Raw genomic sequence first — 27,558 nt, forward strand, 5'->3', positions numbered from 1 at the left:
TAGTTCACACACTGGAAAGGATAAGGTAGCTGGCTTACTTCAGCTCCTATTCAGACTTGAAAACACAATTAAGATGAACAAAAATAGATGTATTTTAAGTCCTATTAGCATTTTTTGCCATGGTAGGATTGACTTGACCACTCTGGTGTTACTTTTTCTGGTGGAAATTTAGACTCACAAGCTTTTCCCCAGTAAGTCACTTTCTGTATGGTTTCCTTAGATGCCAAGAAATGATAATGATAATGTTAACATTTATGGGCTACTGACTTTGGATCAGACAGTATGTTAAATGCTTTATATGCGTGATCTTAATCTTCAAAGAGCTCTATGAGATAGAGATTTTTGTCCTAATATTAGAAATGATGAAAGTGAGGTTCTAGGAGATTGAATAACTCACCTACATTGTACAGCAAGAAAATAAGAGTACCAGATTTGTACTCAGGTTCTTCTGACTACAAAACCAGCATGTTAAACCATTATGCAAGTCGTCATCTTGTTATGTATTCTCACTGGGAAACCCAGTCACCTATGCCAGTTGTACTAATGGCTTCTCCCTTCTTCCTGAGTGGAAAGAATGTGACAAATGTGGCTTGCAATTCCTAAGGTTTTATAAATTTAGACTTATTTTCAGTATGAGTCTCTAGAATTCAAGAAACCATGCAAATGTGCATCCACAAATGCATACACTCAGGAAACAAATGGCAGATTCAAGACCTAATTTTAAATATGCTACATGATAATCAATTTTTAAAATTATGCTCCAAAACTACTCCTTAAAAAAACAAACGGTACAATCATCATCATGAAAATCATATTCATAACAAATGTATTGCTTGACCATTTTTCCAAGTTGGTATTGATTTCCTTATTGATCGCTACTTTCAAAATTGGAGGAAGCAATAACAAAGGATACTGGTGATAGAAATTTCTTGTTCTAAGGCCACCCTGTAAGAATTAATAGAATCCAGGCTTACCCAAATAAGGAAAAACTGAATTGGTGTTTTTTAGCAAGTAGTAAATAATACATGCATTAAAAATACATGCATTACTTGCATGGTTTACTGTATCATTCTTCCTCTCCCCTTTTCTCCTGCCTCTTTGTGGATTCTTAACAAACCATGATGTGTGTTATGATCCCATTAACATCTTCTAGACATTTTAAAACTAAACTTATACTCTTTTCTGGGTGGTCCCACCCTGTGAATGGCTTCAGCTCTTCAGTGTTCAGTGGGTCATGGGTAGTCCCTTAGTGTTGGCCTACATGAGTTACTTTTTCTCACTTACTGTTACTTCTCAAAAAAATATATTGGTCCCTCTGGATGTTTTCTCTAGAGTACCTCCAGATATTTGTTGGAAGGTATCTTTTCCTTTCCTCTAAACATTTAATAACTTTACAGACAGGAAATATATGTAGATTTTCCCCCCTCGCTCTCTGATTTACTCTGCAGTTTGAATTATAAGTATTTTCATATATTAAGACATTTTATTATTTATCGCATATTGCAGCTTTAAGACCTTTGTATGCTTTTACTCCCGCAGGAATTTAAATGGAACTCATTTCCTCTATGCACTCAATACACATTCCAAGTTCCATAGCGTATTTTCTAATCTCATTTAAAAATGAAATGCTGATATTACATTCCATAGCAGAATAAAGGACAATTGTTTCCACAGGAAAATATGATATGAAAACACATCTGCCACAAAATTGTGCATCATTTAGCATATGATTTCTAGAAAAATTTATGTAAAATGCTGATGAATGAAATCAACACCAAAAAGTATAGCCATTTATTTTTTAAATGTCTACGAATCACATGTCAGTAAACCATATACAGAGTTGGAAAAATAAGCTGTTGTGAAAAACCACAATACATGGATATTAATTCCTTGTCATACATATACGTCGTTTATTCAACCATATCTTTAGTAATTGACTACATTGTTCAGCTACCTTTTGTTAACAATTCAGCGAGCATGCTTCTTAATAGAGTTGTTTCTGATTGTTTTCTCCTCATTCAATTTCATCCTTTTTACCTACTGTTTAAAATCCCTACATTTAGTACTCACCCACAAGGAAAAGCAAAGAAATAGAAGATTTGGAACGAAATGTACCTACTCATTGCTTTGTGCATTGAAATGTGGATTTTCCTGCATAATCACTAAAGAGCTTACAATTCATTCAAAGATTTTTATTTTTGTCACTAAGCTGTTGAGTAACTAGTTTGAATGTTCTTTTTCACTAGCTTCCACTAAATCAGTGGGGAAGCCATAGACTCTGGTGTTTGAGACCAGTAGCTTTAAAGTGAGACAGATATAAATTTGTATTTTTCTGACCACTTCCTGGGTGGTGAAGATGATACTGAACCTCTCTGAACTTCACTTATATCACCTCCAAGTTGGAAATTTAAACTGTGAGGGAATAAATGAGATCTATATGAAAAACACTTGGTACATGGTATGACCTCAATACATTTTGCAGGTAGATGCTATTATTGCTATTAGGTCAATGGTCATGGTAACAGAGCATTATCCATAATATACTCTTACTATCTTATAAAGTCTGTTGCCTATGATCATTACCCAGTACCAAGGCTTTGGAAATAAAGTGACTCTAAAATAATAATATGTGCAGGACTATTGCTGACACAGGCCTAGCCATGAGTACACAAGGTTCAAAAAATACCCATTCACACACATAGTTCTTTGATTTGTATAGTTACCACACTGTTAGTAATTAGGATCTGGATGGATAGTTGTATCTGAAAAGACCAGTTTTGGACATGGAATTTTTCCTTAAACATGTGCATAAGTATAGTGTCCTTTGTTTATCAGTAGCTATAGCTCTCTAGAATTCTCTCTAGAATTCATTTACTATTGGGAACACTCTTATAAATAGAATGATTGGATTATGACCTGCCACTGTATAACAACATTGTTTAGTGGACAGAACAAATACATTGAACACCAGATTTGTAGCACAATCTTTGTGTTTGGCCTTGTGCTTTTCGAGTACTCTCTCATTTAATCTTTGCCCATGACTCTTACTTTAAAACAAAGCACATTTATTTGCATTTATTTATGAGAAAATGAAGATTTGCCCAAGGTCAGTTACACAGCTAATACATGGCAGTGTTGATTTCAAAGTCAAATCTGTCCAAATGCAGTCTTTTTACTCACTATGTAAGTAGGGTTTGCCATCTGGAATTTGTATCAACTAACTACTAAGAAATATGTCTAAATATTTTCGCAAATACCAGATTAGTTTGATATATTCTGACTGCCCGAACCTTGTAGAACTGCATGAATTCATAAACTGAAAAGGAAGAAACAGGAATCCAGTTTTTCAAGCTCATTAAGGACAATTAAAGATCATTTAAGCACATTACATGTGCTTCTCATTTTTTTTCCCCATTTCTAAATGCCCCTCCTCTAATCAGAACCATGGTGGACTTTGCCTAAATAAGACTTGACCTCTATTACCTACTAGCCCTTAAATTTTTATGCAACTCTGGTATTGCGATGGGATGTTTGTACAAAAACTTAGATGACGTATTCTAAGAACCTGTATGCAGAAGTGACAATTCAGAATGATTCACTGTCACTTTTAGGGATGATGGTTTATAATATTAAACCATTTTCCATAATAAAGTTTTTAAAATCTCTCGTTTAATCTTTTTTGAAGGCTTCTCCGACCATTTCCTTGGAAGAAAATAACATGTCTTAGCCTTACCTGATGCTCATTGGATTAAAAGAATTTTATTACAACAGAAATGTTATTCAAGTTAGAGTATTTTTGTGTATTGTACTCAGTATGTCCTCCAGGTGTCCTGGTTCACACCTCAGCTCTGTCAGTCTTTGGCTTCCTGTGATTAGGTGTTATCTGTCAGTGCTGCCCACTATACTCTCGGGTCCCTACAGGGTAGGTGCTGTGTTCCCACAGTGTCTATATCAAAGTCTGACAACCAAGTGATGTACAATGAAATTTTTATAAGTACTTAGTTGAAGAAAATAATGTATGCTTTTAAAATTTGCATAATTCCAGAAGTTGGTAATGAAGATATGTATGTGTCTAAATTTTCTTTAATATCCTGACCTCTCCTTAAAATCAAACCTAGTTATAGAAGCATCCCGTTTGGGTTTTTTTGTTTTTTGGTTTTTTTTTTTTTTTTTTTTTTTTGACTGCAGGAAGTCTGTCCACTTTATCCCCCTAGCTTCATAACTTACTCATGTAACCTTTAACAAACCTCATGGTGCCTCTCTTTTCTAGACTATAAAATGGAGACATTAATGGTAATTAATCCATATAATTGTTGTTAGAATCGCTTCAGATAATCATCATGAAATACTTGCCAAAATGGCCAGCATGTAGGAAATGGTCAATAAATATTACTGATCTCCAGTGTGCACAGCTTGCCGCCCTGCAGAACATACTTGTTTTGGAATAATCTTCAAATCCAATAAGAGGTTGTGAAATCAAATGTTTTAGACAACAAAAAATGAAATGGCACTTAAAATACTTCTTGTTGAGAGGGTTTACATTTGGGAGGACGGGAAAAAATATTTTTTTAAACAGTAATATGTCTGTCACTTTATTAGACATTTTTTACATTAACTCATTTTTATTGGCAACTGCTTGTTCGCTGACTCAAACTGTGATCTTTGGGTTTGTAATGTCTTATCTTTCTAACTATAGCTGACCTCCTTGACAGAAGGGAGCTTTTTTTTTTTTTTCAAAACAGAATCTTGGACAGTACTTTATAAATATTTAAAAATATACACGTACTTTGAAACAATTATGTATATGTGCACATGTCTATTTGTATATTGTATATAATGTGTGTGCATATCCAGAGAGAGTCCTGTTCTAGTTACATATGTAGAGGGACATGTATAATTGCATATAATAGAATGGTTTGTGAAGTGAATAGGATTGATTATCAGATATTATGAATGTCGTTCCTGATAATATTTAATTACAAAAAGATGTTGGGCAAGTCACTTAACTTCATTAAACCTTGGTTTCTTCATTTAGATATGCACCATCTAATAGGATTTTCTGCATTGATTTGAATGTTCTATTTCTCTGCTGTCCAATATGGTAACCACTAGCTAGCTACATGTGGCTGTTGAACTCAAAATGTAGCTAGTGTGGCTGAGAAACTGAATTATACATTTTATTTAATTTTATGTGTTTTAAATATAAATAGACACATGTAACAGGTAGCTCCATTACAGTATACAGAATCAAGGATGACAGGACAATATCATGTGAAAAGAAGCTACACTGAATTTCCTTGATATGGGTGATACAATTACTGTTTCTCAGCAGAAGACTGTCCTCTTTTGAAATACTTAAATTCTCTCATATTATCTTAGGCCTTTACAATCTAAACTCTTTTTCCTTATCTTTCTTAACAGATCTTGAAAACTTTAAAACAAGAACAAGAAGCACTGTGTCTGTCCGACAAGGTCAGGGGATGGTACTACTATGTGGCCCACCAGCCCATTCAGGAGGTAAACTATAAGTGCACTGAAATGTGCACACTTTTCACTTCACTTGCTGCTATTTTGTTGTTGTTGTTGCTTTTTCTCCCCTTGGCACTAGCTAAAGGAAAAGTGTCATTTGCAGAGATTCTCTGTGTCAAGGAAGAATCATTGTCAATGCCTCCCATAATTAAGATAGGAAAATACCAGATTCTGCAAATGTTCCAACCCAGTGCTATTTAGCTGGCACAAGGGGAAACACACCTGAGTCAACTGAAATAAGAATCCTGTTGCTTAGTAAGGCAATGTAGGTAAAACTACCCATGCTTTCTCCAACTCAATTGGTTTCAAAGATGGCCTTGCTTTATTTTGTCCTGTTTTTTTGGCTAGGGAAAGGATCAGATCCAGAACCCAAGTCCTCTGACCACAGAATCCAAGGTCACTTTGTAAAGACTCATAATGTCTACGTCAGTTAGGAATTCATTTGATGTTTTTTAAGTTTATTTTTTTCAAGTTTTGTTTAATTTCCACCTAGTTAACATATAGTGTAATAGTTAGTTTCAGGTGTAGAATTTAATGATTCATCACTTCCTTACAACACCCAGTGTTCATCCCAACAAGTGTCCTCCTTAAGTAAATAAGTAAAAAGTAAATAAGTAAAGATAAATAAATAAGTAAATAAATAAAGAGTAGGGAATTTGTTTGACTGCAAATAACTGAAAACCCAGCTAACACAAACTTCAACAGGCTTTGTGTTGTTCTTACACACATTTCCAAAGGTATGTATTCTCAAGCTAGCACCACTTCCTGAGGATGTCTTCCAGGATGCAAGTCCTTTCTCACATCCTTCTCTGAGGTCCTTAACAGGCGAATGGCAAGGGTAGCAAGTGTGCAGTCCAGACAGGCAGAAATGGGAATAGGCAAGAACAAAAGTCCCAAGTCTCCCTCTCAGTTTGCATTTGTATTATGAAAGGTTTGCTTTGCCAGAAGACTTTTACCTACATGTCACTGGTCAGCTACAGTGGCAAGAGAGATGGAAAAATCAAGTATTTTGTACAGATAAATTTGATGGCCCTGAAAAAAATTGTAATTTTGTAAATAGGGAAACTATGGAACTTGCAGTGTCTGCTAAAAGGACCAACGATAACTGAAAGGCAAATCTGACTTCCCATAAGGGGCACAGCAGTGTGGAGGCTTAATATATAATGCTGTCTATTAGGATTCCTCTAAAGTTGTGGTAACAAGATTGATAAACTCTGTTCTTGGGAATTCTGGCTCAAAGTTGAATTTGCTATCTGCTATCCTTGTTATTATCTTAATTTTCTCTTTGGCTTAACGCATGATGAAAAGACAAAAAAATTAAACTGAGAATTTAAAAACATCCTTCTATTTTTGTCCTGTGTTCTGAAGTTGTAACTTTTCATTTCTCATCTAAAGCCCCAGCTAACCTTTGCAGCAGGAAATAACAATTAGCAAGATAGCTGAAAAGACTCGTACTTCTAATACGATGGGTGTTAAAAGCACATGGAGGAGGCCTCCCTGAATCTAAACTGTGGACATGGAATTATTCAGGGTTCTGGGTTTGGAAGACTGGCAGAGAATCCAGGTTAAATTTCAGTAGTTTGTATTCTGAGAAATAGGTTTACTTCTTAGGACTTGAGTTTTCCCTTCAAATTAGCACCAGAATAATAAAATTTGGAGTCCTGACATGAGGTCCAGCCCTAGCTCTGTTTCAAATCATTATTTGATATTGAGCAATTTTGTTTTAATTTTTCATATCACACTCTTCTTATCTATAGAAAGATGAGATCAAAGGAAATCTTTCCGATCGCTTTTAGTTCTATCATTACATGGTAATAACTCAATAAGTTTAAACATGTTTATTAACTAGGCTTGCATTATTGAATTCTGTCATTTATACAAAGAAATCAATTAACTGGACCTATATTTAGGTAAAGTGAAATTCACTCAGACTGACTTTTCTCTTCTTGCTATAAAATCTGATTAAGGGGCGCCTGGGTGGCTCAGTCAGTTAAGCGGCCGACTTTGGCTCAGGTCATAATCTCACAGCCCATGAGTTCGAGCCCCACGTCGGGCTCTGTGCTGACAGCTCAGAGCCTGGAGCCTGTTTCGGATTCTGTGTCTCCCTCTCTCTGACCCTCCCCCGTTCAGGGCTCTGTCTCTCTCTGTCTCAAAAATAAATAAACATAAAAAAAATTTTTTTAAATAAAATCTGATCAAAATAAGAATGGAAGGTTTTGCTAATTTCTTCTGCAGTCTACGTTCACAGCACTAAACTTTCATAACATGGCAGCAATTCCAAAAATTAATCTTGTAGGCTTATTAAGAAAAACAGTACCCTACTCCTCCCTGGCATAATGGTATCTTTGGGAAAGCCAAAGCACCTGAAGTGTTGCTGTGCTGCTACACAGTGAGACACCTGAATACTTTCCCCTTCCCACAGAGAAATATATTAAAAATTTTCATAGACATCCCCTGAAATGTGCTTGTCTCTGCTGGCAGCAGTCAGCAGCTCTGAAATCCGGTTTTTTGGGCTGTGCTGACATTCCTGACAGTCTTGATGGTGAAAGACAAGGAAATAAATATTCTCATTATGGGCTTTATTAGAAACCGCGTGCTCAGTAACACTGTGGGCAAGGCAGGCAAGGCAAGGAAATTTGCAAGAACGCAAAGAGGATCTTGAAAGTTGTAAGGGAGTATCTCAGACAGCCATCAGTTTGGGGCAGTGGTGTCACTGATGATCTGATGAAATACCCCCAGTTGTCAAAGCCCTCCAGTGCAAACTGTATAGCAGGGGTTCTCTCGTTGCTTCTCCAGACAGTGTTTCACCTGAAAGCTGGCAAAATCACCATGAGCCACTGGATATACCGAGCATTTTAGACCCAGCATATGGTATCCCAGTTTAATTTGTAACAGATCATGCAGAGGGAAGGAAATGAGTCAGCCTTTTATTGTATCAATGGGATACTGAGTAATGGCATGAAATCCATTGTAAAGGATGCTGCGTGTCCTGTTTCAAAAGCTGTGAGGTGTCAGACTTTCTTAGGGTAACATAGAAATGAGCAACAATTAATCTATTTTGAAAAGCATTTCAAACAACAGGTATTTCCAGGACTCTATCAATCACTACATGTACCACCTTTGTTGTCTTTTGGTTAATAGATACAAATTCAGTTGTGATGTCATTCCATAGATTCTACTATTCAGTTTTAGCACAAACACCAAACTGTGGAAATCACTGTAATGGACTCTGGTTGTCCGTGATGTCCCTTCATATTAGAAATAGAGTTTATTGAGATCCAGAATTTTCACCTGGCTTTCCATCACCTCCAAGGTCATTTGGCACCAGGAATTCAGGATCCTTAACCATGCTCTCATTAAGTAGGAATATCACTGAGGTACTTTGAGATTCTTCTTACCAGCATACTAAAATTGTATTATTCATCAGTGAATTCCTCCCGAACTGTTCAGGGAGGTTTTTGTTCTCACCTTCCTTTTTGTATGTGTCACCAAGATCCTTGCTACTCAAAATGTGGTCCAGGTACCAGCAGCATCTGCCTTACATGGAAGCTTGTCAAAAAGACCATTTCAGGCTCCACCCATGGCCTACTGAATCAGAATTCACATTTTAATAAGATCTCTAAATGATTCATATGCACATTAAAGTTTGAGAAGCCCCAAGCTATTCTCTCACACACACCTCACTTCTGGCCACTGGTGGGCAGGAAGCTGAGGCATAATCAAGGCAATATGTTAAAGTCATGGGTGCCCAACCATTTCCCAAAGATATTTTGATTCCACAAATCTGGGGCAGGATTCCCAAACTATTGTTTTAGAGACTCTGAGGCAGCATCACATTTAAGATCCACCCACTTTGATCACCTTCTACAAAGCCAGCCCAGAATCACACTACTGAGATGGAGTGCTTTGATTTCCACATCACCCAAACAGAAGGGTCGACTACTTTTTATGTCAAATTCATATTTAAAAGAATTTAAAATAAAATATAATCACCTCAGGCTTTACCTTCATTTATTTTTGTGGTTGTTGATAAGGGAGATGAACAATCAAGAAGACTGGCTTTTTCTCAAGTGTGTGTGTATCTTCAAAAGTAGCATTTTACATTTGGCCAGCTTTTTACTACATTACTGTTAGTGAAAGTATGGCTTCCTAGAGTATTAAAAAGAAACCACGTGATTCTGATTCTAAGATTATTTTCATTGTTATGGGTTTTTTAGAAACCAGCTGTAATTGTCATCATTAGATGATTTTACACAGAACACATTTCCATTAAATTTGGATTCTGTTCACATGGCATGAGATGCAGGGACCTTACAACAGAGCATCTGTGGAGTTCTTTATGGTGTTTATAATGCTTTAGCTGCCATTATATTATCTCTGATCCTTACAATAATCCTATAGGAAATAAGGGTATGTATTTCATAGATAAGGAAATTGAAGCGAAGAGATTATGTGGGGGCACACGCTAATCAATGGCAGGGTCAAGAGTTATCTTTGCCTAGAATGTGACCCTTTTTTTTTTTTTTTCCAGTCCAGGAGACAACACTGGAAACAGGTACTGGATTCTCTATGCTGGTGATTCTTTGGGCCCTGTCCCAGATCAATTAAGTGTGTCTTTCTTGAGAGGGGTCCTCTGGCATCCTTTATATTTTTAAAAGCACTATACATGATTCTAATCTGCCATCAGGGTGCAAAATGTGTATCTCTGCATTACAAAATCAAGTAGATCTTGTCTCAGCAAAACCTCTCTATTTGCAAACCTCTCCAGGGTCCAGGAAATTTGATTTGATCTGGACATATCCACGAATATTATAACCCTGAAAGAAGTGTGCCTTCCAACAGCGTAGTTATTTCAGCTGGATCATTTTGTTTTTACTGTAGGACAGAGGAAAAAGCAGGAAACTGGGACACCAAATTCCAGGCCCAGATCTCATATTAACTTACTATGTGGTCTTGGGCCAATTACATAACTTTTCTGAGCCCTTTTGGTTTCTGTCTTCCCACACATACTGTTTCTATCGTCAAGATGTCACCTTCAGGATCAGGCTCACCCAGTTTCTGTAATTTTGTTTAATGTTTATATATTTTTGAGAGGAAGAGGGGGATGGGGCAGGTAGAGGGAGACAGAGAATCCAAAGCAGGCTCTGCACTGTGAGTGCTCAAACCCATGAACCGTGAGATTATGACCTGAGCCAAAATCAGGAGTTGGCTGCTTAACCAACTGAACCACCCAGGTGTCCCAGGCTCACCCAGTTTCTTATTGAATTCAAACTATGCCAACAGGTCTTGGGTCTGGAGTGATGTTGCTATGCTAGAATGAATGTCCTCTATGCCCAGAATAATGCTCAAGACATCCACATTTTGTCAAGCAGCCAGCTCTGCCCAGCCCCACTCCATGCCAATCCCCAACCCCTGCCCCATACTGGCTCCCATGCTTACCAGTTCTATATACCTTCAGACTTCTGGGTGCATCTTTATTTACTCCAAATACCAATTCATTTCACTGTAGTATAGACACTAAGTTTAGCTCTTTCCCTCATGTTTCACCCAAAGATGCATCCAGATCCAAACCTGAGACAATAACACACTGTCCTGTGGGTCTTAAGTACTGCTGACATCTAAGAGGTTTACTTACTGGGCACCATATGGCATATCAGACTCCCTGGAAAATTAATATCAAAATGGCTGGGTTCTAGTTTTATCAACCTGTCATTTGGACAACTGGCCACTTTCTTCAAGAAGCAGCCCAGTTCCAGCTTTCTTTCATCCACGTTTTAGGCTGTCCCTCTCTCCCTGTATCTTTTTTCTCAGTGTAACTCTCCAATCTTCATACAGTATTATGTTATCCAAATAATATTTATATTTGTTCTATATACCTCTCAAATATGTTAGAGTAAAAACATGTAATAAATGTGGCAGCAATTTGCACAGTTAAAATGCTGCATAAGATATGTAGAAATAAATTTAACCAAGAAGGTGAAAAACCTATACTATGAAAATTATAAGACATTGTTCAAGGAAACTGAAGAAAACACAAACAGATGGGAAGATATTCTATGTTCATGGGGTGGAAGAAAGATTTCATGTTAATATATCCATACTATACAAAGCAATATATACATTCATTGTATTCCCTATCAAAATACAAGTAGCATTTTTCACAGAACTAGAATCATCCTAAAATTTGTGTGGAACCACAAAAGACCATCAATAACTAAAGTAATCTTAAGAAAGAAGAACAGTATCACAGTCTCAGATTTCAATATAGACTACAAAGCTCTAGTAATCGAACCAGTATGGTACTAGCACAAAAACAGACACATAGATCAATGGATCAGTATAGAGAGCCTGGAAATAAACCCATTTTTATATGGCTATTTAACCTACAGCAAAGGAGACAAGAATATACAATGGGGGAAAAGACAGTCTCTTCAATAAATGTTGAAAAACTTAACAGCTACATGCAAAAGAATGAAACTGGACCAATTTCTTACACCATACACAAAAATAAACTCAAAATGGTTGAAAACCTAAATATAAGACCTGAAACCATAAACTCCTAAAAGAAAACATGGACAGTAATCTCTTAGACATTGGCCTTAGCAACATTTTTCTGGATGTGTCTTCTCAGGCAAGGGAAACGAAAGCAAAAATAAACTATTGGGACTCCGTCAAACTAAAAAGCTTTTGCACTGCAAAGGAAACCATCAACAAAATGAAAAGACAACCTACTGAATTGGAGAAGATATTTGCAAATGATATATTCAATAAAAGGGTAAATATCCAAAATATATAAAGAATTCATACAACTGAACACTAAAACCACCCAAATAATGCAACTAGAAAGTGAGCAAAAGACCTGAATATATATTTTCCCAAGGAAGACATTCACGTGGCCAACAAACACATGAAAAGACGCTCGATGTCTCTAAACATAAGGGAAATACAAATCAAAACTACAATGAGATGTCACCTCACACCAGTCAGAATGGGAATGACTGGTACCAAAAAGATGAGCAACAACAAGTGTTGGCGAGGATGTGCAAGAAAGGGAACCTTTGTGCACTGTTGGTGAGAATATAAATTGGTGCAGCCACTATGTAAAATGGTATGGAAGTTCTTCAAAAAATTAAAGATGGAAATACCATATGATTCAGTAATTCCACTACTGGGTATTTACCCAAAGAAAGCAAAAACACTAATTTGAAAAGATATATGCATCGCTATGTTTATTGTAGCATTATTTACAACAGCCAAGATATGGAAGCAGCCCAAGTGTCCTTTGATAGGATAAAGAAAATGTGGTGTGTGTGTGTGTGTGTGTGTGTGTGTGTGTGTGTGTGTACACACATATATGCATGCATACATACAATGGAATATTACTCAGACATAAAAAAAAATAAAATAAAATCTAGGGGCCTCTGGGTGTCTCAGTCAATTGAGCATCAGACTCTTGATTTTTGGGTCAGGTCATGATCCCAGGGTTGTGGGATTGAGCTCCATGTCAGGCTCCACATGTGGAGCCTGCTTGGGATTCTCTCTCTCACTCCTCACCTCTGCCCCACATGTGCACACATCTATGCTCTCTCTCTCAAAAAAAAAGGGGGAGGGGGGGAGAATGAAACCTTACCATTCTTGATAACATGTATGGACCTAGAGGGTGCTATACTAAGTGAAATATGTCAGACAGAGAAAGACAGATATTATATGAGTTCACTTATAAGTGAAATCTAAGAAACAAATGAGAACAAAAACAAAAAAAAAAAAAAACCCACAAACTCATAAATACAGAAAACAAACTGGTGTTGCCAGAGAGGAGGGCTTGTGGACCATGGGTGAAATAGGTAAAGGGGATTAAGAGACACAAAGTTCCACTTGTAAAAGGAATAAGTCATAGGAATGAAAAATACAGCATAAGACACATAGTCAATAATGTAATAACTTTGAGTGGTGACAGTAATTAAGATTATCATGGGGAATATCGCCTAATGTATAGAATTGTAAAGTTACTGTGTTATACACATGAAACTATTATAACATTGTAGGTCAACTATACTTTAATAAAAAAGCATATGTATTAGGGATCAGTCAAACATGGGTAAACTACCTTGTATGATATTTGATATTTACATTATAATATCTGTGGGAAATGCATGCTAAGTTTCTTGTCTAACCCAAGAAACTTTTTGTGTTTACTTAAACAGATACTGCAATTCAATGAGGAAAGGCTAACCTTTAGTGATAGGGTTATTAGTGCTACAGACTACTAGGTATTGTTTTGTTTTGGGGTGGATTTTGGTTTTTCTTTTGGGGGGGTGGCATTAAACTTTCTTAAGACATGTTTTCACTCTCTAACTCTACCATATTCCTTTGAAATATATGAACCTGGACTCTTTCATCTGAAATGTAATGGTCTAGTTCCCCCCCCTTTTTTTTCTTCCCACTTTGCCAATCAGAGGAGATTTCAACTCATTAGATATTTAGTCAGCATAGAGTACTGTGAAACCGTCTGGAAGGCGATGATTTTCTTCACTCATTAAGCCTCCCCTTTTTCACTCATTGAGCAGAAAAAAGAGCCACATTGATCAGAGACTACTTGTTATAAACCCTTCCACACAAATGGCATGGTGGAGTGTTTCATGTTTGGGAGGATAGGCCACTAGGATGATTCGTCTTTATTACACAAATACAGGCTCCGTTTCTCACAGCCATGAGATCATTTAGCTCAAAGAAAGAATCGGCACCGGAAGCAAAGGAGGGAATTAGGTCTTGCATGTCTTAAAGAATGACTTGCTTGTCCCCCATCAGATATGACTACAAGAATTACGGTTAGTATTTCTGATCTCAGTCATCTCCACAATTAGTTAAGCTTATTCAATAATGCTACTGGCATACTTTTTGCCTTTGATTTTCCTGTCAGCTTTTTAAAACAACTTGAATGTTTTATGACTATACTTTTGGGTGCTTTAGTGTCAACAACTCTGTACATATCAAGAGAAAAAAATGAGTGCATAAGTGGCAAAAATTTCCTTTTCATAGAATAATTTCTAAACCTTTTGTAGCCAACCACCAATATCTTAAATTAACCTGTATAGAGAATTGTTGGTTTGGGTTCTAAGAAGAGTTCCTAAGGAGTGATAGCCATATACTTTCTACCTAAACTGTTTTGCAGCCACAGCAAATCCATAAACTTAGAAATTAACTCAGCTACTTAATAAGTAGCAATTAATTAAATTTCTTTGCTTCCAGTAGCCTAAAGAGAATCATTTAGTTAAGAAAAAAGTTATTCCAGAAATAAATTTCAGGAAATTCTTTTTCTATCTCTTTGTTTCCTCCTTTGCTTCTGTGTAAATGTTAACATGTTCATTATTTGGCAGAAACCAAAGCATTTTAGTTAAATAACGATGGCCTTAATTACCCAGCTTCTCTCCTGACAGTTACTGTGCATTTAATTTACGGATAGGCACTATGTAAGAGTATTTGTGGATAGATTTATATTCAGGTTGGAAATGTCTCTTTTTAAACATAAAAAAATATCAAAGACGTTATCTCCAGGTTTGATCCTTAGAACTGGAGGCCCATTGATCAGTCAAAGTAAGGGCCAAACACATTAGCACCAAAAAGAAATGGTATTTGGGAAGTGAGGTTTGATCCGTAAAGCTGAATGATCTGCAAACTGTGATCATTTCAGCAAAGCTCAATTTCATGTTGAGCTTTCTCTTTTGGAGTTGTCCTGTCCCAGAAAGCAGTGAAGGATGATATTGTGTGGGATCACAGGTGCTAGTTGGGATGTGAAGAGTCTGGAGATGTGAAAAGCTCATTACATATCCAGTAGAGTACTACAAGGGATGTACCAGCCGGAACAGAACAAATGATCAACACTGATCTTTCAATAACATGAACCTGGCTGAGCATTTCATAAATAATCCAGTGGGCAATCACTGCAGGATGTATGGGAACCATTCTTGTTTTAATGCCCACTGGAAATATACCCTACGAATCTCATCTTTTCAGCTGAGGAAGAAACAAGCAGCTCTTTAGATATGTTTTCAGCAACAAATTGGTGTTTTGTCAGGTCATTGCATCATGATGTTACATTGAATTAAGCAGGATAATGGTGTGGTACATAGAATGAGGAAATGCTGTCTGAGTCCTGGAAATTTGGAAATAGACTCTGGTTGGGAGATCAGAAATTGAAGGCTCCATAATGTTCAGTACTATCAGGGATCTTGATCCTGTGAGTGTTACATCACAAATAAGAAGTCAGCCATTTTCCTGATATATGTATTTTTCAACTTGTTCAGTTAGTTTTCAGACATTTAGGAAGAAAATAACTTAAGTAGGCTAAATCACAGACTTGAGAAAACTACACATTTGGACAAGTGAAGTTCACACCCAAAAGAGTAAATTGTGGCAATTTGTCTAAAGATAGGGTTATAGTTTCTGATTCTATGTAGTATCAGAATACTGATTTAAAAGAAAATGATTTAATTAAGTGGTTGTATATTTATCAAGGATGAACAGTATGGATGAAAAACTTCTTTTAACTTCTTTTAACTTCTCTTATAGAGACACCACTTCTGTCCATATAATGAACTAGAAGATATGTCAGATCTTTAATTCAGTAGCTGATTGGAAGAATGTTCATGATCTCATAGGTAGATACTGGCTGCTAACAAAACAAAACTGGGCCACCGTGCTGTACTGAGAAAGCTCTTCACATCTCCAACTGTAACACACATCAGAAAGTTGCAGGTTAACACATTATCATAATCTTCAGTATCTAAATTAACCCCTGGAAAGGAGTTGTGTTATAACAACACTCCACAGGAATTCATAAATGCATATGGCAGACACAGCTGGAGAGATTGTTGCAGTTGATAATGTAGCATTTCAGAAATATCCAAGGAATCTCTACTTTGTGATGTGATTTGGAACGTGTATGCTTTCTCATTCCCTTAAACAGCACATAGACTAGAGAACACCTAGGAAATGCCAAAATAGTTTGGTTGTAGGTGTTTGAGGCCAAGTTCTTATCACTTTATGCAAACTTTTGCCTTTTGAAAAGACAAAATTTTAAAAATAAAATGTAGCTGATTTAAGTATCATATTTCCTCAATTTGTGGCTTCCACTTACTGTAAAACAAGGTAGGTATAACACAGCTCTGAAATGAACACATAAATATAAGAAAGACATTCCTACACCTTCTCATCTGTGAGTCCTGCTACCATTTGAATTTGTTCACTCTATCCGCAAGCCAGCATTCCTTATCAATGTACAGTTCCAGTTTATTTCAGTGGAAATGATTGTGATAAATGGGATTTATAATTAGGTCCTAATGAAGTATGTAAGTTAGGATTTCAGATGGAAGAGAATAGATTGCTTTTTAAAAATAAAAATATCTGACTTTGACAGAACCTCTCAGTTGCAAAGGCATTGGTATAGACATGGCCAATATAGCAGTGAGCAAAAACAGAATGGTTCCCCTACCACAGACTTACAGGTCTGCTGAGGAGTTAGGGGGTATTCAGATAGTCACATTGGAATGTGTGCTTTTGGTTGTGGGCTGAGTGAACAACAGGGCTCAATGATCTAATCATGTAAAATATAGGCTTACCTTACAGATATTGTGGGTTTAGTTACAGACCACTGTAATAAAGCAAATACTGCAATAATGCAAGCCAAATGAATTTTTTGTTTCTCTGTGCTTATAAAAGTTATGTGTACACTATACTGTATTAAGTGTGAAGGAGCAGTATGTCTCAAAAAATGATGTCCATACCTTAATTAAAAATGCTTTATTGCTAAAAATTGCTAACCATCATCTGAGCTTTCACAGTCATCTTTTTGGCTGGTGGAGGGTCTTGCTTCAATATTGATGGCTGCTAATTGATCAGGGTGTTGTTTGCTGAAGGTTGGAGTAGCTGTGGCAGTTTCTGAAAATAAGACAGTGAAGTTTTCTACATCACTTTACTCTTTCTTTGACTATAGAACAGTTAGAGACCGTTGTAGGGTTATTAATTGGCCTGGCTTCAGTATTGTTGGAAAGGAAATAGGGAGGCCAAAGGAGAGGGAGAGAGATGGGGAGATGCGAGCTGATAGAGCAGTCAGAACATACACATTTATAAATTAAGTTCACCCTCATGTATGGGCACAGTTCATGGTGCCCCCAAATAGTTAACAATAGTAACATCAAAACTCAGTGCTCACAGATCACCACAACCCATAAAATAATAATGAAAAAGCTTGAAATATTGCAAAACTTACCAAAATGTGACACAGAGACATGAAGTCAGCAAAATGCCCTTGGAAGAATGGCACCTACAGACTGGGTTAACACAGGGTTGCCACAAACCTTCAATTTGTGAAAAAGCAAGGTCTGTGAAGCACTGTAAAGCAAAGCACAGTAAAATGAGGTATCTGTTAGAAAGACATGATGTAACCTGGGAGAAACTTCCTTGCAGAAGTCGCTCTGGAGCTCAGATTGAGAAGGATGAAAGGGTAAAGGGAAGGAATGGTATCACAGCCAGAGCAACAATACGTGCATCTGGAGTGGGGAAGGTTGTCTGGCCATGAGAAGAAGTCATGTGGTACCCAAGAGCGGTGGGGAGAATAGTACAACTTTAAGACTGGGATATAGGCAGAGACTGGGCTCTGGAGTAGTGTTAAAGATTAGGGTGTTTTTCTGAAAGTAAGATGCTGCTGAAGATATTTTAAGTGAGATAGGGGATGAGTTACAGTGGAAGGAAGTATTGAAACATGGGTTCTTTGTAGCTAAGGCTGATTTATTATTACCTAGCTTTTTGTGAAAAACAAAGAAAGTTTTAATCAGACTAAAAACAGAGTAGTCATCAAAAATTTATTTGAAGAATTACCTATAATTATAGCACAAATAGGCCAAATTGAGCAATAACCATAGGAGACTATCTTAATCTTTTCAGGCTGCTGTAACAAAATACCACAGACTGGGTGGCTTGTAAAAAACTAATTTATTTCTCACAGTTCTGGAAGCTGGAATTCTGAAATCAGGGTGGCAGAATGATCGGGTGAGGCTTTTCTTCCCAGTTCATTACAGGTAATATTTTGCTGTGTCCTCACATTGGTGGAAGGGACTAGGGAGCTCTGTGGGGTCTGTTTTATAAGAGCACTTATCCCACTCATGAGGGTTTCACCTTCATGACCTAATCGCTTCCCAAAGGCCCTACCTGCTAATACTTCTACCTTTTAGGGGTAAGATTTCAAAATATGAATTTGGGGGAGACACAAATATTCAGATTTGAGCGAGACTCATGACTAAACAACTAAATTTACAACGAGGAATGTGGGAAGGATGTCTTTAAAGTCTTCTGCAATAGCCACATTGTATCTCTATATCAAATATATTTCTTGTTTTTATTTTTTAATGTTTGTTTGTTTGTTTATTTATTTATTTATTTATTTATTTTGAGAGAGAAAGAGAATGAGCACAAGTAGGGGAGGGGCAGAGAGAAAGAGAGAGACATAGAATGTGAAGCAGGCTCCAGGCTCTGAGCTGTCAGCACAGAGCCCTACACGGGGCTCAAACCCACAAACCGTGGGATCATGACCTGAGCCAAAGTCAGATGCGTAACCAACTGACTCACCCAGGTACTCCTATATTACATATATTTCGGTCCAGACATCTAATTTAAAGGTCTGATGGCCATCTCCTTATTATAAGAAAACATTTTTTTCCTAAGGTATCCAGAGGAAGTGACCTACCGTGCTTACTAACACACACACAGGATACACCATCTCCCTGCTCCCCAAAGTCACTAGGAACCAATAGTTCTACTAACTAATGCTTTACAGAGAAAGAGGCTCACATGGCATATTGGGTGTGGACAAAGGAAAGGGGTTCTGCCAGTTCACCGTGAAGGTCATAACTGAAGCAATAGGGAGTTCTCTCTTAGTTCCTCAGAATCTTACTAAATTAATGATAGCCACACACCAGTAATTTGGAAAGGGAACATGGCTATCAAATTGCTTTAAACTTAAGACTTGAGATGGGAATTCTGGGACCACCCCCCTACCCACCGCCATGGCCAGTTTGAGGGAATAAAGGGATACACCCACATTTGGTTGGTGAACCTAAGACCTGAGTAGAATCACAATGTTAACAGACTTAAATAAAAAATCTACTCCATTGTGGTCACCTAAGAAAATACTCACTGATAAAGAGAGGCAAAAGGAGGGAAATGTCAACCATTGTCTGAGGACGCAAAACAAAACATAACAAAGAGACATCTCTGTTGTACTTTCAGTCAAGACAAAGAAAACATGGATTCTATGAAGCAAAGATGCTACTATGAAAAGCCATCTGATGCTGATATAGACCAGCATTTAGAAGGACCTAACAAAGATTAGAAATGAAAGAATGAAAACCTGCAGTACAGACACAATAAAAAGCCAAATGAACATTGTAGAAAATTGAGTTAGTGATAAGCATGACTAACTAGATAAGCTTTTTTAAAGAATGCAAAAGGGATGTATAATGATCAGAAAGCTTCATAAATATGGAATTTCAGGAGTAAGGATCCAGTCTATATATCATCAGTATTATTGATAAAGATATTTTATCAGTGTGTACATACTATTTCATTTGATATCATGGCATACTTAACATTCTATACCAACACATCATCCTTTTACTTTTTTATTTTTAAAAAAAAATTATTTTCAAATTAGGTAACATACAGTATGCACAGTGTGCTCTTGGTTTTGGGGTAGATTCCCATGATTCATCGTTTACATACAACACCCAGTGCTCATCCTAACAAGTGCCCTCCTCAATGCCCATAACCCATTTTCCTGTCTCCCCTGACCCCTCCCCCCATCAACCCTCAGTTTGTTCTCTGTTTTTAAGAGTCTCTTATGGTTTGCCTCCCTCTCTGTTTGAAACTATGTAAGTTCCACATATGAGTGAAAACATATGATATCTGTCTGTATCTGACGGATTCATTTTACTTAGCATAATACCTTCCAGGACATCATCCTTTTAATAGTAAACACATACTGTACTGTCCCCTCTTTGAGAGGGAATCAAAAGTTTTTGGTTTTTTCTTTAATTTTCTTTAACATTTATTTATTTTTAGAGACAGAGTGTGAGTGGGAGAGGAGCAGAGAGAGAGGGAGACACAGAATCTGAAGCAAGTTCCAGGCTCTGATCTGTCAGCACAGAGCCCAATGTGGGACTCGAACCCATGAACCACAAGATCATGACCTGAATTGAAGCCGGACGCTCAACCAACTGAGCCACCCAGGCTCCCCAAGAGGGAATCACAAATTTTTATGTTATTCTTTATTCTAATAATTAGAGGAAATATAGGTCAGTATATATAAAAATATAAAAACAATGCGTTTTTATCTTTTATCTAAAGGTATAAAAAAAGAATGTTTTATATAAAGATATAAAAACAGAATGTATACCTTCACAGTTAAAGAAATTGTAATCTATCCAACCAAAGACTAAAGGTAAAGAGGAGCAAAACAGCGTGAATAAAAAATTCACAAAACAGATGACAGATACAAGAGTATATAGTATAAGACAGAAATGTAAAGAGATAAAACTTTCATATGAAACATGAGAGCATCACATTCAGTTAAACTTTTTTTTGAGATAATTCGAATATGATGGCATTTATTTTTAAATAAAATATCTATTCTGGGGCGCCTGGGTGGCTCAGTCGGTTAAGTGTCCAACCTCAGCTTAGGTCATGATCTCACAGTTTGTGAGTTCAAGCCCCACATCTGGCTCTGCGCTGACAGCTCAGAGCCTGGAGCCTGCTTCGGATTCTGTGTCTCCCTCTCTCTGCCCCTCCCCTGCTCATGTGTTCTCTCTCCTTCTCTCTCTCTCTCTCTCTCTCTCTCTCTCTCTCTCAAAAATAAACGTTAAAAAAATTTTTTTAATCTATTCTAAGAAAATAGACTTTAAAAACGAAGATGGTAGATTTACTATTGTAGGACCAAGTATTATTTGTATGCAAAAGCGTTAGTTGAGAAAAAAATTGTGTTTTTTTTTTAAGTTTTACTTACTTAAGTAATCTTTACACCCAAGGTGGTGCTCAAACACATGACTCCAAGGTCAAGACTTGAATGCTTTTTTGACTGAGCCAGCCAGACACCCCATGAAAAGATACTTTTATTTTTAAGGTACACAAACCCCAATGAAGACATTCCAATTATGTTATTTTAAATTCCAGAAAACATAGGGTCAAAATTTATAATGCTAAATATTTGGAAATCCTAGATGAAATTACTAAAGCATAGTATTTAATTTGACAGGACATGTATATACAAATAAGTATACAAAATATTTCAATAAGGTAATACCAAAACATATATAGTACTCCTCCCTTATTCACAGGGAATATTTTCCAAGACCCCCAGTGGATGCCTGAGATCACAGATAGTACTAAACCGTATATATACAATTTTTTTCCTATATGTAGATACCTATGATAAAATTTAATTTATCATTTAAGCATAGGAAGGAATTAATAACAATAACTAATAATAAAATAGTACAATTATAACAATATACTGTAAGAAAATATAAGCAAATGTAGTCTCTCTCCAAAAATATCTTATTTTACTGTACTAATCCTTCTTGTGATGATGTGAGATGATAAAATACCTGCATAATGAGATGTAGTGATGTGAATCACATAGATATTGTGACATCACATTAGTCCACTATTAACATTCTCACCTTACCACAGTTGACCAGAGGTAACTGAAACCATGGAAAGCAAATATGTGCATGAGCGGGAGCTCCTGTATATATATGTTCCTTCCAAGTGCCCATGTAATGCTTATTGTAATTGATTACTTAATAAGCCATGAAAAACATTTCAACAAGTTAAATTGCAACCCATGCAAATGTCGATTCATTTTTCTAATTTCTGCTGGGTCAAAGCAGAAAGACACAAATTTAGGGATGTTTCAAAATTTGAAGAAATGAAACCAAATACATCTATACTTATGAAATTTACAAATAGTGCATCTAGAAGCAAGTGAATAACTGAACTTGTTATTAAGAAATTCTGGGGATGCCTGTGTGGCTCACTTGGTTCAGCGACCAGCTCTCAATTTAGGCTCATGGTTTGTGAATTCAAGCCCCACCTCTTGATCTCAGCTCAGGTCATGATTTCACTATTCATGAGATGGAGCCCAGGGTCAGGCTGCGCACTGATAGTGCTTGGGATTCTCTCTCCCTCTCTCTCTCTCTTCCCCTCCCCTGCACTCTCTCTATCTCAAAATAAATAAATAAACAGTAAAAAATAATTCTGGAAATCAAAATCAGTAAACTATTCACTTCAAAAAGGTAAAATAGGGGGCGCCTGGGTGGCTCAGTCGGTTAAGCGCCCGACTTCGGCTCAGGTCACGATCTCGCGGTCCGTGAGTTCGAGCCCCGCGTCAGGCTCTGGGCAGATGGCTCAGAGCCTGGAGCCTGTTTCCAATTCTGTGTCTCCCTCTCTCTCTGCCCCTCCCCCCGTTCATGCTCTGTCTCTCTCTGTCTCAAAAATAAATAAACGTTAAAAAAAAAAATTAAAAAAAAAAAAAAAAAACAAAAAGGTAAAATAGAACACACACACACACACACACACACACACACACACACACACACACTAAGGGGAATAGAAGAAAAGAAGATAAAGGTCAAAATTAGTAAATTGGAAAATAGAAACCGTACACATGAGATGTCTGAGAGAAGTTTTGAGAAGGAAAAGAAATACTTAAGTGCATTCCTCTCCAAATCTAATAAAAAAAAAAAGAGAAATACAAATACAGAAAATTAGAAATTAAAAAGAGCATACAATTTTGCATACAAGATTTAAAATCATAAGAGCAAACCACCCACAATTCTATGATCATTTGAACATCTAGATGAAATGAAAAATCTACTGAGACCACATAAATAATAAAATTGAACCAAGAAAATATAGAAAATCTGAATAGACCATTTATCATGGGAGAATTGAAAGCTATCAAGAATCACTTTCTCCCAAGTGCTCTGAGTCACAAATTTTATAAGAGATTTTTTTTCAAAAATTTAAGGTAATAAAAGGCCATATTTCATTCTTTCTCATTGCCAAGTAGTATTCCATTGTGTATATAAAACCATAATTTCTTTATCCGTTCATCAGTTGATGGACATTTAGGCTCTTTCCATAATTTGGCTATTGTTGAAAGTGTTGCTATAAACATAGGGGTACATGTGTCCCTATGCATCAGCATTCCTCTATCCCTTGGGTAAATTCCTAGCAGTGCTATTGCTGGGTCATAGAGTAGATTTATTTTTAATTTTTTGAGGAACCTCCACACTGTTTTCCAGAGTGGCTGCACCAGTTTGCATTCCCACTAACATTGCAAGAAGTTTCCAGTTTCTCCACATCCTCTCCTGCATCTATAGTCTCCTAATTTGTTCATTTTAGCCACTCTGACTGGTGTGAGGTGATGTCTCAGTGTTTTTTGATTTGTATTTCCCTGATGAGGAGTGACATTGAGCACTCCTCATGTGCCTATTGGCCATCTGGATGTCTTCTTTAGAGAAGTGTCTATTCATGTTTTCTGCCCATTCCTTCCCTGGATTATTTGTTTTTCGGGTGTGGAGTTTGGTGACAATGTGATGGAACTGGAGAGTGTTATGCTAAGTGAAATAAGTCATACAGAGAAAGACAGATACCATTTGTTATCACTCTTGTGTGGATCCTGAGAACTTAACAGAAGACCATGGGGGGGGGGGGAAGGAAAAAAAAGTTAGAGAGGGAGAGAACCAAACCATAGGAGACTCTTAAAAAGTGAGAATAAACTGAGGGTTGATAGGGTGTGGGAGGGAGGGGAAAGTGGGCGATGGGCACTGAGGAGGGCACCTGTTGGGATGAGCACTGGGTGTTGTATGGAAACCAGTTTGACAATAAATTTCATATTTAAAAAAAAAATGAATAAACATTAAAAAGAATATCTTAAAAAAATTTAAGGTAATTCCCTTACCAAATAATTTGTGTCAGAGCAAAGACAGGATGAAAAGCGACCAGTTCATTTAATGAAATGAATATAATCTTCTCACCAGAACCTGACAAAGCAAAAGCAACCTCACATATGAATGTTAGTAATACTAACATTAGAGAGTGGATAATACAGGTCAGGCACAATTTAAAATTCTTTGCATATGTTAACTAATTTAATTCTTACAACAACCATAATAGTACCTATGCCCCCATTTTATAGATAACAAAATGCTTGAGACTTTAAGTAAATATGACATTCCTCAGCAATTCATAAACAACATTTTTTGATATGTCTACAATATGAGGAAAAGTCTTTAAGAATACAGATAACTCATGGGGCGCCTGGGTGGCTCAGTCGGTTAAGCGTCCGACTTCAGCTCAGGTCACGATCTCGCGGTCCGCGAGTTCGAGCCCCGTGTCGGGCTCTGGGCTGATGGCTCAGAGCCTGGAGCTTGCTTCCGATTCTGTGTCTCCCTCTCTCTCTGCCCCTCCCCCGTTCATGCTGTGTCTCTCTCTGTCTCAAAAATAAATAAACGTTAAAAAAATTTTTTTTTTAAAAATAATACAGATAACTCTAAAAAGAGTATCTGCTTTAATCTTTCCCATATTTTAGATTAAAAATGTTTTAAGTTATAAAATAGAAGTGTAATGAAAAGTAGAGATATATTTCTGTGACAACTAACACCCAAAGAGGGTAGGAGATATGTAAGAATGAAACAATGCTGATAATTATTAAAGGTGGACGATACATGAGGGTTCATTATCCCATTATCTCTACTTTCATAATTGGTATATGCTTAAAAATATCTGGAACAGGAACTTTAAAATTCAAGTGTATGTTGGATTTAGTGAACTCCAAGGTTCCTTCTAGCTTTGATTTAAATGGTTCTCCATTGTTAATTACCTCTTTGTCCAAAAAAGCATTTTTCTGCCAGCTTTTGTGGGAGTAAAATGTTTGTTTGCATTGTATGGAGGAGTTTCTACAACCCATGAACATATGGGTATCTTGCAAATATATAGCTATTTTATTACTTATTCTCCATTTGAAAATTGGTCTGGATAGTCAAGTTAAAATAGCTGCCCTTCTACCCTGCTTTGAGAGATGCTTATCACTAAAAATGCCTGGATTGGCAATAATCCGCTTTGCTCCTGCCTAGAGCTGTTCTGAATCTCCAGTGGCAGGCCCTCGCCGTGTTACTGGAGCAAGTGTGCAGTGATGTGCATTAAATCTGCACTCAGCAATGCTCAGATGATGACTTTCTGCAGGGACTGAGGAAAATATACATATAAACACCCCACTCCCAAATGGCACTGTAGCCTAGTTAAGAGAATTGCTTGCGGGGGAGTGCATTATGCTAAGAGGACTAGTTCATTTTCAGGTTAGAAAACTTTAAATTCAAGTTGACATAGCTTCTGTTTTCATTTCCATACTTATCTCAGCTGGGGAAATATGGCATTTGTCACTAAAAATCAACCAGTGAAATACAGGGAAGGGATGTGAAAGTCAGTGGTCCAAAGCCTGAAAGTGGCTGTGAGCTGAAACACATCACACTTTATTTTGTAGCAAATACCATACCAAATTGGCTTTCCACTGGTACACCTTCTTTTATTTTCAACAAAATCCCATGTACCCAGGAACAGTCTTTAACAGCAAAATGCAATTAACGTAGGTTTACTTGTGATACACCAGCATTCTAGACATCTCATAAACAATTAAGAATCAAGTCTGAATTAAACTCAGAGTTTCAGGGCTAAGTATGTCAGAGTAACACAGAGTATGTCAGTTTCCTGACAATGAGCAGCTTCACTCAACAAACCACGTATAAGTGGTTTCCCTGTTAAGTCATATGTGGCCTCCATTTTAATGTCTGGGTAGATCCATAAAGCTTAAAGTCCAGAAGCTTTCATGTGATTATACTGAAGTTTTCAGAATGAGAATGAATCGGCTTGTTAAAAGGTAGAACTGGCTAAAACTGAAATTAATCCTTCATAATCCTGGCTTTAAAAACTCTCATCTGTGTTGTGTACAGGTATCTTTAAAATGAGTCACAAGTACGTGAAAGGACTCCTCTGAACACCCTTTTACATTCTGTCCCACAATATCCCTTTCCAAAAGCAGCTGGGAAACAATCCAGGGTTAATTAAATGAAGAGTCAGTTTGCTTTCGTATACACTGAGTATAAGAAATAGCAAAGTTTTAAGAGTTTCTGTTGACAGGCTGATAACATATATTTGCCATTCAGATCCTATGCCTTGTAAAAAAAAAATGAAGAAGAATTTGGGGTGTTGACCCTGGGATGTGTAATTTATGCATGGCTCTTGTAAGCTCTTACCTCTTAATCACTCAGGAGCCCCTGCTCTTCAAGCAGTCTAATGATACCCTGCTGACTATCACTCTGCTTGCAGTTCTGCCTTCGTCACATCTGTCACCACCACTTCCCAAGGGGACTCTCTGAAAGTTGGAAAGTCTGACATCCGTACATTAACTACCCTGTGACTTTCTCCATTAATAATGGACTGTCCCGCCATAAGCCGTGAGCTTCCTCCCCAACACTGGCTGCTTTTCTTTTTATGTGCCACTATGCCTGTCATCAGAGAGATAGCCAGAGAAAAGACATCTGGCATCTGTAACTCATAGGGGGTTCATAAAAATTAAAGCAGGTAGATTGTTCTCTCAAATGAAGTTCCTGGAACTACTGAATGATGAATGCCATGCTAATGGCCTCCTTCCTCTGGCTTGTTGACAGCCTGTAACCAGTTTTTGGTTTTTGGTTTTTGTGGTTTTGTTTTTTTTTTAATCGCATCCACACTGACACACACATCCTAAATTTTTATTTAACAGATATATTACTAATTGTTATGTTGAATACTCAGAGATGAAGCCCAATTATTTTGAAAATGTTCTTTCTTTCCATATCTGCAAAGGATTTGTCCTAAGATGTGAACTCAGTAGGTGAAGACTTGTTTTTCAATTAATTGTTAAAAAAGAATTATCTG

The 27,558-nt window shown here is 37.0% G+C and overlaps 1 protein-coding gene and 1 long non-coding RNA gene across 6 annotated transcripts in view; one reads left to right on the forward strand and one right to left on the reverse strand.

The window, feature by feature from the left end:
* The window catches only part of CNTN4 (contactin 4), an 898,074-nt gene that overhangs the window by 663,762 nt on the left and 206,754 nt on the right, over positions 1-27,558 (forward strand). For all 5 annotated transcript variants that reach the window (XM_078442806.2, XM_078442805.2, XM_078442809.2 and 2 more), the window contains one exon: positions 5,422-5,517. In XM_078442806.2, the coding sequence (XP_078298932.2) occupies positions 5,422-5,517 (96 nt within the window). The remainder of the gene's footprint in view (positions 1-5,421; positions 5,518-27,558) is intronic.
* On the reverse strand, positions 17,314-21,670 carry LOC132678771 (uncharacterized). The gene is made up of 3 exons (XR_009609807.2): positions 21,584-21,670; positions 17,798-17,919; positions 17,314-17,466 (listed from the first exon to the last, which is right to left on the reverse strand). It is a non-coding gene; the product is annotated as an uncharacterized LOC132678771 (long non-coding RNA).

This window comes from Panthera onca, chromosome A2 (assembly GCF_046562875.1).
Source record: "Panthera onca isolate mPanOnc1 chromosome A2, mPanOnc1 haplotype 2, whole genome shotgun sequence".
In the NCBI taxonomy this organism is placed as follows: Eukaryota; Metazoa; Chordata; class Mammalia; order Carnivora; family Felidae; genus Panthera; species Panthera onca.